Consider the following 11,032-nt stretch of genomic DNA (forward strand, 5'->3'; position numbering starts at 1 on the left):
GCTTCCTTTCACTGTTCCCTCTTTGTTGCCATCATCTTCATCATTATCTAATTGAGCCATCAAAGCAAAAGTTGAGTCATATTCAATCTCCTCGCCTTCAACTGCTATCATGGAACTATCACCAGTATCAGGTTCATCTTCAGACTTACTAGAGGAATCCCCCCATGCTGCAAGAGCCTGTCTCAACATATTGTTAGCGGATCTTTTTCTATTGAAGTCCTTGAAAGGAACCGGGTTCGTCTTAGCTATTTTCTCATGGTAGTTCTTGGAGAATTCTTGCTTCAAAAGAGGACAGTCTTTCATGAATTGTCCAGGCTTTCCACACTTGTAACAAAGATCATAGTTCTTTGGTCTGTTAGAGCTGTTCCTTTTTAGCATTTCTCCATTTCTTCTGACCATCTTCTGAAATCTTTTGGCTAAGTGAGCCATGTCACTGTCTTCCTCACTTGAATGATTGTTATCAGCTTTAAGTACCATGTTCTTTTCCTTCTTTGGTTCTCTTCTTTCACTGTCTATCTTCCTCTTCAACTCGTAGGTCCTCAAATTTCCGATCAACTCTTCTATGGTCAGCTCCTATATGTCCTTTGATTCAGTAATAACATTCACTTTGCTTTCCCAGTATCTAGGCAGAATGCTGAGAATTTTCCTTACTAGCTTGTTTCTAGGAATAGTTTCACCAAATGAGTGTAACTTATTTATGATGGAAGCGAATCTTGTGTGCATATCTTGAATGGATTCATCATCACTCATTTTGAAGAGTTCATACTCGGTAGTGAGCATAATAATCTTATATTGTTTTACTTGTGTGGTTCCCTCATGAGCTATTTTCAAAGCTTCCCATATCTCTTTGGCAGTGTCGTAGGTGGAGATTCTATTGTACTCTTCAGGTCCTATTCCACATTCTAGAATTTTCTTAGCACGAAAATTCTTCTCCACAGGCTTCTTGTCTTCTTCAGTGTACTCTTTATAGGTTTTTGCCATTGAAAATGGAAGTACTTCCAGTACCTTGGTTGGAACATAAGGACCATCGCATATGATATCCCATTACTCAGAATACTCAACCATGATAAAATTATGCATTCTTGTTTTCCACCACCCATAATATTGTCCATGGAGCCTAGGTGGTCGGTATGTAAATTGAACTTCTTCAAAATTTGGTGGAACATCCATGAAGATCCTTCCTAGGTGTTAGCCTGATAGCAGGAACCCGCTCAGATAACAATTGTTAGATTGTGTAAGTCCACCAAACAGTAGAGTACCTGGTTCTCTACAAGATTCTGCTGAGAATGCTAATAAAAAGTATGTAAATAAGGTAGAGGATTTTTATGTGGAAAAATCTCGCACAAGGGGATCAAAAAACCATGACCTACAGCTGTAGGCTTTCAACTTCACTAACTTGTAAAAACCTATTACAAACCACTTTGTAATGACTCCACTACAAAGAATTTACTCAACTAACTTGTGGTACTCTTACTAGAAGCAAATTTGTGACTTACTAGTTACAAAGACTTTTACTAACTTCTGATGCTCTCACCAAAAGCCACTTTGTCACTCTACCTGGAAGGAAGTCAAGAAGAGTCTGATTTCCAGGGAGAAAGTGAGCTCAACCTTGATGAATCAAGAATTGATCTTTCGCCAACTGAATCCATGAGTGTTATTAATGCCAAGAAAAATATGGAATTAGAGTCAACCGGTGTAATGGAAAATATGGTTGATATTGACTCTAGTTTGAGGGAAAAAGAGGATATCAAAATCCAGGAAGAATTGCAATTTGGAGGGTTGATGTCACATTCCAAGCATTTTTCAACATTGGAATTATGTGGTGAAATGGGAATTGAACTATATGAGTCAATGAGGGATTGCGAGGAGGAAAGACAAAGCCATACATTTTACAATTTGAGGGAGCAAGAAGGCAAAATGACATTCCTCATATGAAAGCCCAGAAATACAAAATGAAGAAATTGAGGTTTGGCTTGATCATCAACTTACCACCCCTACCGCTCGTGGTCACAAGCTTGATTCCAAGTTAGGTGACCAATTCATATCGTCCAAGTTGCGAGAAAAGTGGTAAAGTTGTTTTGCGTCGTGCCACGCCATTAAATGCGGCGCTTGGTGGGAGGCAACCCATCATTTTTCAAAGTTCTTTTAGTCATTTTTGAAATTTTCTTTTCTTTAAATAGCTTATTATATTGTTTCTAACCAATCTGCCAAGTTTCATAATTTTTGGAGTTGATTTGAGTAGTTCGGGGCGACAGTGAGCATGAAAAATTGTAGCTGATGAAAATTGCAGGGGCAAGCTTCGCATTTGCAAAAAATGATTCGCATTTGCGAACCCGGTCCATCACATTTCCTAGACTTTTTTCGCAATTGCGAACACTACAGGGTTCATTAACCTACACAATTGCGAAGATGGGTCCTTCATTCATTTTGAACAAAGGTGAAGAAAAAGTTCTAAGACTCTCAACCCTTTGTCTCCCTTACTCTCACCACTGTAAAAATCCATTATCTCTCACTCCAAATTGCAGGAAACCGGGTATGAAGGCTTCTTCTTCTTCTTCTTCTTCTTCTTCTTCTTCTTAAACCATAGGTTTTCAAATGGGTCACATTTCCTTTGCCCGAAATTGTTTAAAAATTGTTCAAATCATAAGTTGATTTCTGGGTAAGGTTGGTTGAGAGTGTGTGTTTTGCTCTTTGATAATAATTTGGGGAAGTCTGAGTACCCAAGGCTTGTCAAATAGAAGTGTATTTTTTGTGCTTATTATGTGATCGATGAAAGGCCCGAATGATATTCTTGGCCGAAACATCAATATTTTTGTTGATTCATGGTTGTCTATGAAGTCTAGTGCATGATTTATGTTTAATAGATTATTGGGTTCAATAAGAATGGCTTGGATTCCAAAATTTTAGGGCTTAGAATTGTTCTCTGAAAAAGGTGAGGCTAGTGATGACGATATCGCAATTGTGGTGGCCTCTTCGCATTTGCGACTTCACATTTACTAAGAGGTAGTCGCAATTGTGAAAAATCCCAAATCCAGCAACCTTCGCAATTGCAAAATTTTAATCACAATTGCGAACTTATCAAAAGTATGTTTTTTCGCATTTGCGAGAAACTTTTTGCAATTGTAGCTTCTGATAACTTCGCAGTTGCGAAGATTTCTTGGAATTTGCAACATCAGAGAGCAGTCACCTGAAAATTTCAAAATCCTGAAATTTTTTCTAAGGCTAAGTTTCTACTGTCCGAGCATTCCTTTGGCATATTTGATTCATTTTGCACTATTCTTGATGGCCATACCATGTTTTCACTCCTATCATTTGTTAACAGGTACAATAATTGAAAATGTGCTCTAACTCTGAAGGATCCGCAAATGACAACCCCTTGGAAGCTGAGAAGAACTATCACTAACATCGGTTCTTGTAATTGGAATGCTAAGAACGATACTTTGCTGACCTGATCTCGAAAAAGGTGCTCCTGGATAGAGGTATACTGCTAGACAATGTCTAGGAACGTCTTCTCGAGTTCTATCAAAGGCTGATAACCATGGGATGGAACTGTTTTGCCCCTCAACCTTGCCGAGACAATAAGCAATGGGTGAGGGAATTTTATGCAAATCCCCCAGCTATCATGCTAAGGAAACCCAAGGTGAGAATTCGCGGCTAAATGGTGCACTTTGGAGCTGAAGCTGAGAATCAAGTGTATCACCTATCGGACCACGACATGACCCCATTCCATGTAAAAGACTGTGCCTCAGGTGAGTGGATAGTGTCCAAGTTATGCCCGGGTGCGGTTGTTCCATGGGCAGCTAAGAAAAGAGGGATCACATCCAAAGAGTTCACTGCCAAAGCAAAGATATGGTTGGCCATCATATGCAGTCGTATCTCCCCTATGCCGAACATATGTGTTAGTTTGTATGGGTCCACCAAATCATAGAGTACCTGGTCCTCTACAAGGTTCTAGTGAGCACTTAATAAAACAATATGTAAATGAGGCAGAGGATTTTTACGTGGAAAAATCCCATACAAGGGGATCAAAAAACCATGACCTATACCTATAGACTTTTAACTTCACTAACTTATAATCTACCTATTACAAGCCACTTTACAATAATTCCCATTGCAAAGGATTTACTCAACTAACTTGAGGTACCTTTACCACAAGCCACATTGTGACTATCCTAGTTACAAAGGCTTTTTCTAACTTGTGATGCTATCACCACAAGCCGCTTTGTAACTCTACAATTACAAAGATTTTTCCTTATGACTAAAACTAGTCACAACATAAACTCAAGGAGTTTATGGATTTACAAGAGGATTTCTAATCAAAATGCTTCTAGGTAAGCAGTTTAGGAGATACAGTAAGTACAATAACAAGGTTACAACTCAATTAGGACAGCAACAGTCTATCTTTTAGGAACTGGTCCGTAGTAGTGTTCAACCTTGTTCTTCAAGCTTGTGAGGATTGGATTCTCTGTTTTTGCAAGAGGCTTGAATAAAAAATAGAACCCTTCTAGTGATGTTTTTGTATAAAGCTCATTTGGTACATCTTGATCACATCACTTGAAATGATGTGAGTACTTTGTTTGGTTAGAGAATGAGTGGGCGGATAGTGTAGTGCAGTGCGGAAGAAACAGTGCCGTCAGTCACTTCATTTCCAACTACGTCCACTTGACTTTGCACTGCTATAAGGAAACCATAAGAGCATCAGGTACTTGTGTGGGTTCCTAGATCCTGAAGCCGTAGCAGTTCACCTTTAGCTTTAATCCGTTAAAGCTTGCATCACTCCAAGTAGGTCAGGTTCCCTATTTGGTTCTTGACAGAAAGTTTGTTAGATCATCAAAACATAGGGCAAGTTTATTAAATTCTATTAATTTCCCCCTTTTGATGATGACAAACTTAACATTTATAAGTAGGAATTTGGGAAGTAAAAAGTTTCAAAGTCCCAGGGAACACAGAGTTCCTCCTAAGACTATGCCATATCTTACATGGTCAGAGTAATAGAGCGTTCCCTCATAAGAACCAGTTCTCCCATGTGTTCTCCCTGAGTCCTTAGTTTCCCCCTTTTGGCATCATTAAATAGAACATCAGCACAAAGAATTCCAACTAAGCTAACTCATGTCACATATGTGCACACAACTATGATAGAGAATAGAACACAGAAAGAGAGTACTGACATAATAAAAAGAGGATTTATATTAATAAAGATTTAATATGACTCTCCCTATTGAAAAAGGAAGAGGCAACATTGGACTTATTAACAGGAGCAGTAGTAGTTCATCTCAATCATCAAAAAAAGGAAACAAAAAAAAACATCCGCCAAACCATCAACAAAGAAACAAAACATAAGAAACATATCCAGAAAACTAGTCACTGAAGGGTACTTAGGGGCACTAGGAGGAAAATGCTTGGTAGCTACAACAAGTATCTGAGAACGAGGTCTATTCGGACATTTCCCGACTGTTACTCATTGAGCAGTTTAGCCTTCAGGTTCTCAACTTGAACCCTGAGATCAGCATTTTCCTGTGTCAAACAAACCACTTCTTCATTCGACAAGGGAACCCCTCGGGCTTGCTAACCTTCCAGTACAACATTCCTAGCCTTCAACCAACAAATTTCCTTAGCTGCACTGTTCTGGGCATTGATGAGTTGAGAAAAAGTTGATGTACTTCCTACCCCCCCATACTTTTCCACACACTCGCACTCTTCCAAGGTTGTCTATGAGAATGTCTGCTTTCGAGTCCCCACTTTACTTATTCCCAGTGGAACCTTAAAGAATTTGAACACTGGAGTAAGCAAGAATTCATAGGGAAGCCCATGATTACCATCCTTGAAAGTGGCTACCTTCTTCATCTGTTCAATCATTATGGCAGGCAAACTTAGAGGATTGAAACCATCCAGTTGCTCCATTAGGAATAGGTCAGACTTTGGAAGTCACGGACCTCCTTTCTACTCGAGGCAACAAGACATTGTTAACCAACTCAAACAGCAGCTGATAGATAGGGAGTAGTGATTTCTTGTGGATCTGGTCCCCTTTCAGATTAGTATTGTCTTTCACCACTGCATTTCTAAAGTTATACTGACAAACATCTCGTACACTCGACACCCCAACTGTAGGAACTTTCAAAATCTCTCCAAGTAATGTCACATCAAAGATGATGTCTACCCCATTGACCAAAGCACAAACATGGTCAGTATCAACTGGAAAGAGATTAGCGAAGAAACTTTGTACCTCCTCCTCAAACACTTTAGGTGCATCAATGTGAAATAGATGCACCTATTGTTGAAACTCGACCATTTCCAGAATTTGGCACATTTCGGCCATCTCAGAGATTGTTGGGTCAAACGTAGGACCCAGCAGGACCTTTTGATGCCTCAGACACTTAGAGCCAAGGCTGACTTCACTTCTCATTTTCTTCACAGATTCGAACTTGCATTTCCCAAACTTCTCTCCACTGACTTTGCCTTTTCCTTTGGACTTGACTAGTACATCCTCATCAGACAGGGAAAATTCACTCAATACCTCCTTCATCTTAGACTTAGATGTTGACCCTTTCTCTATTGAAACAGGTTTTGCCTTTTTCAAGGACCGCCGAACAAGGGAACCAGGTTCCTCAGGGGTTCGCTCTTCCACCTTGACTACAGGGATAGCCTCATCACTTACAGGTACACCATCCTTCACCAACTTTCTCCTTTTCCTCTTACTACCCTTCTTACTCTTTTGGAGAGCAGAGTCGTAGGCCACTTTGAGTTGAAGCCTGGTAGTAGGGCATTTTATTTCAGACTCAGGGGTGGAGACAACCCTTAGCTTACTTATGAACGCATCAAGGGCCATGTTGTCCAGGTTTTCTTCATCACTAGATCGCATTTTAGGTGCTTGAATTTCCAGGGGAACAACATCGAATGCAGGAATAGCACTGTCCTGGGGATGAGAGCCCTAATTTGGGTCCTCTAGAGAGGGATCAGATTCCTCATGTGATGCCCCAGTAGTATCTGCTACTGCATCCCCTTCAACAGCCATAATGGCCCCTTCTTCCTCCACACTGTGTGACTCATTTTTCTGGGAAATAATTTCATGTAATATCCTATCAGCGGATACTACAAACACAGTTACGACACTATTCTCTTCCTCAACTGGTGCTTCCACAACCATGGAATCGGTGGCAGCGATGGCAGAACCCTTTGTGAACTCAGTCTTTTGACCTTGTTCTCCACTTAGGTTTTTACCAGTGGGAACAACAGACGATAGGGAGAATAGAGCAATAGTTCAAGGGTTTATGAGTTGGGAAGAGATTGTGAAGCTGGGGAAGGTGTGACTGTAGTAGCAGGAGTGATAGAGGGTGACGAAGGCTCAGTGAAAACGAGAGGTTCCATAGATGGGTAAGTGGCAGAGAGATCGGAAGTTTTCTTAGCCATTGAAAGGAGTGGTGTGACAATCCTTCCTTTTTTGGGTGATTCTAGAGTAGGACTTATGGTTAAGAAGAGCAGAAGAGAGGAATTTTTTTAAAAGGAGAGGATAATAATGAATGGAGAGTTGAATAGGCACTGGTTCTGAAATGGCGGTTGGGCATGAAGAATTGCAATGTTTCAGAGGGAGATGGAACGTTTTGAATTGAAGTGACGTGATAGCAGGATCTATAAAATTGATGACATGGCAGTTGTATTTTGTACCCTTTTTAAGACGTGTATTAAAATGATGCACAGAACTACTAACCTTTAGTACAAGAACCTGGTTCTTGAGTTTTCTTTTGTTTTCTCCTTTTTTTTTTGTTTTGAAAAGAATCAATCCTCTTTTATCATTCTTGCACTGCATCTATCGCCTCTATGCTCATAATGCGTGTTTACCTGCAACAATATTGAAGTGAGTTAGGCATGGCCAGAAAACACTTTGAGCCAGTTATTTCTTAGGGGTAAGAGCCAGCCAAAGAGGAATCAGGTTCTTAATTTGGCTTCAATAGTCCCAGCTTTACTCTGTTTCTTTCAAACTGTTCCCTACTTAGTGCCTTGGTAAAAATGTCTGCAATTTGATCTTCTATGCTGCAGAATTTCATACATATCAACCCTTTCTCCACATTGTCTATCATAAAATGATGCCTCACATCAATATGTTTTTCCTTTTATGTTGAACTGGATTCATGGCCATGTTGAGTGCACTAGTGTTGTCACATAGAAGGGGCACACTCTTAGTGAGTACCCCAAAGTCCTCCAGTTGTTGCTTGATCCATAGAAGTCGAGCACAGCAGGATGCTGTAGCTACTTATTCAGCTTCAGCTGTTGAAAGAGCCACTGAATTCTGCTTCGTTGTACCCAAGAGTTAAGACATGAACCTAAGAAGTGGGCCATTCCAGAAGTGCTTTTTTCTATCCACAAGATAACTTGAATAGTATGCATCAACATACCCAATCAGATTAAAACTGTTACCTGAAGTGTAATACAGCACCAGGTCCTGCGTTCCTTTGAGAAATCTTAGTATTTTTTTGGCAGCCTTCAAGTGAGATTCCTTGGGACTGGATTGATACCTCGCACACAGCCCCACGCTAAAAACAATATAAGGTTGACTGGCAGTGAGATAGAGGAGAGAGTTAATGATGCCTCTATACATTGTTTGATTAATTGGAGATCCAGTTTCATCCATTTCCAGTCGAGTGGCAGGTGCAATGAGAGTGTCTATCACCTTTGATGCTTCCATGTCAAACCTCTTCAAGAGCTCCCTGATGTATTTTTGCTAATAAATAGAAGTACCCTTTGGGGACTGTTTTACTTGAAGACCCGAGAAGAAGTTTAATTCTCCCATCATGCTTATTTCAAATTCACTTCTCATAAGTTTTGCAAATTCTTCACACAGAGAGTCAGTTGTTTCTCCAAAAATGATATCATCAACATAAATTTGAACAATGAGCGAGTTCTTTCCTCGTTTCTTTAAGAAAAGGGTGTTGTCAATTTTTTCTCTTTTAAAACCATTTCCTAAGAGGAACTTTGATAGTCTTTCATACCAAGCTCAAGGAGCCTGCTTTAGCCCATACAGAGCTTTGTCCAGTTTGAACACATATTCAGGGTGCTCATGACATTCAAATCCTGGGGGTTGCTTCACATAGACTTCTTCCTTATGGAGTCCATTCAAAAATGCACTCTTGACATCCATCTGGAATAGGGTAAATTCCATATGAGATGCAAAAATGAGTAGAATTCTAATAGCTTCCATGCGAGCTACTGGAGAAAACGTTTCATCATAGTCAATCCCTTCCTCTTGATTGTATCCTTGGACCACTAGCCTAGCCTTGTTCCTTGTGGTAATTCCATGTTCAGTGAACTTATTTCTGAATACCCACCTGGTTCCTATAATGGTTCGATCTGGGGGTCTAGGTAACAGGTGCCACACATTGTTTCTCTCAAACTGATGCAGCTCGTCTTGCATGGCTCCAATCCAATCTGCATCTTTTAAGATGAGTGATGATGTTTTCTATAGGGTGAGAGCTTTGGTGTCTCCAGTTGGATGCCTGAGGTTCATTCTAAGAGGAGGAAGGTATGTTTGGCTGATTTTCCTCAATCCTTTTTTCAGGTGCTAGTGGAGTTCTCTGAACTGCATCAACCACCCTTTCTTCAGCTTCCGTGGTTGTAATTGAGGTTATTGGTTCTGTTGATGATGAGGCAGAGTTCTTTTCATTTGTCTCCTTTACTTGACTCATCATATCTACCTTTCCGTTTGTCATGTTAATGACTTCACCAGGAACGAGTAAGGGTTCTCCATCTTGATCTTCTTCAGCACTCTTCTCAACTGATGGATAAGATTCATCAAAGATAACATGGACACTCTCCTCAACACATTGAGTCCGCTTTTTATATATCTTGTAAGCCTTGATTTGAGAGGAGTAACCAAGAAATATTCCTTCGTCACTCTTTGACTCGAATTTACCAAGCTGATCCTTTCCATTGTTGACAATATAACATTTCCATCCAAATGTTCTTAGATGAGTCGGCTTGGGTTTTATCCCATTCAACAATTCATACGGGGTCTTATTCAGAAGTGATTTGATCATGCACCTGTTCACTAAGTAGCAGGCATTGTTGACAACTTTAGCCCAAAAATTCTTTGCAATTCCACTGTCAATCAGCATTGTTCTTGCCATTTCTTCCAAAGTTATGTTCTTCCTTTCTACTACTCCATTTTGCTGGGGAGTTCTGGGAGCTGAGAAGTTGTGATTGATGTCATTTTCATTACAGAATTCATCAAATTTGACAATGTCAAATTCTGTCCCATGATCTGATCTAATGCATACAACTATAGACTCCATCTTCACCTGGATTTTCTTCATGAAGGCTACAAATACTTCAACAGTTTCATCATTTGTTCTCTGAAACAGAGTCCATGTGAATCTGGAATAGTCATCCACAATTACGAAAATGTATCTTTTTCCTCCTCTACTTTGCACCCTCAAAGGTCCACACAAATCCATACGCAGGAGCTCAAGTGCCTTTGAGGTGCTCATATCTCTTTTAGATTTAAAGGAGGACTTCACATGCTTTCCTCTAGCACAGGCTTCACACACTTTTTGAATCTTGAATTGTGACATAGGTAGACCATGGACCAGGTTCTTCTGAATTAGTTTGTTCAAAAGGGAAAAGCCTTCATGGCCTAGTCTTCTGTTCCATAGTTCAGCATCATCGTCAACCGATTTCAGACAACTCAAATCACCACTCTGCAAAGATTCGAAATCAACAACATAGATGTTTTTTTATCTTTTGGCCACTAATACTATTTCACTGGTCACAAGGTCAGTGACTGTACATATTTTGGACAAGAATTCCACCTTGTTTCCTTTATCACAGATTTGAGAAATGCTAAGGAGACTGTACTTAATCCCATTGACACAGTACACATTTTCAATAGAATGAGTGAGTGACTTCCCAACTTTTCCAACTCAAAGAATGTACCCCTTTTTGCCATTGCCAAAGGATACACTCCCTCCTTGCAGGGCTTTTAGTGAAAGAAAGTCTGTGGTGTTACCAGTCATGTGTTTCGAACATCCACTATCCATGAACC

At 40.0% G+C, this 11,032-nt stretch overlaps 1 protein-coding gene across 1 annotated transcript; it reads right to left on the reverse strand.

Moving 5' to 3' along the window:
• Positions 1–573: 573 nt before the first annotated feature.
• On the reverse strand, positions 574–981 carry LOC142162917 (uncharacterized). Its single transcript, XM_075220052.1, has one exon. The coding sequence runs from the start codon at positions 979–981 to the stop codon at positions 574–576; it is 408 nt and encodes a 135-aa protein (XP_075076153.1).
• Between the last annotated feature and the right edge of the window lie 10,051 nt (positions 982–11,032).

The sequence above is a fragment of the Nicotiana tabacum genome, chromosome 1, assembly GCF_000715075.1.
Source record: "Nicotiana tabacum cultivar K326 chromosome 1, ASM71507v2, whole genome shotgun sequence".
NCBI lineage: Eukaryota > Viridiplantae > Streptophyta > Magnoliopsida > Solanales > Solanaceae > Nicotiana > Nicotiana tabacum.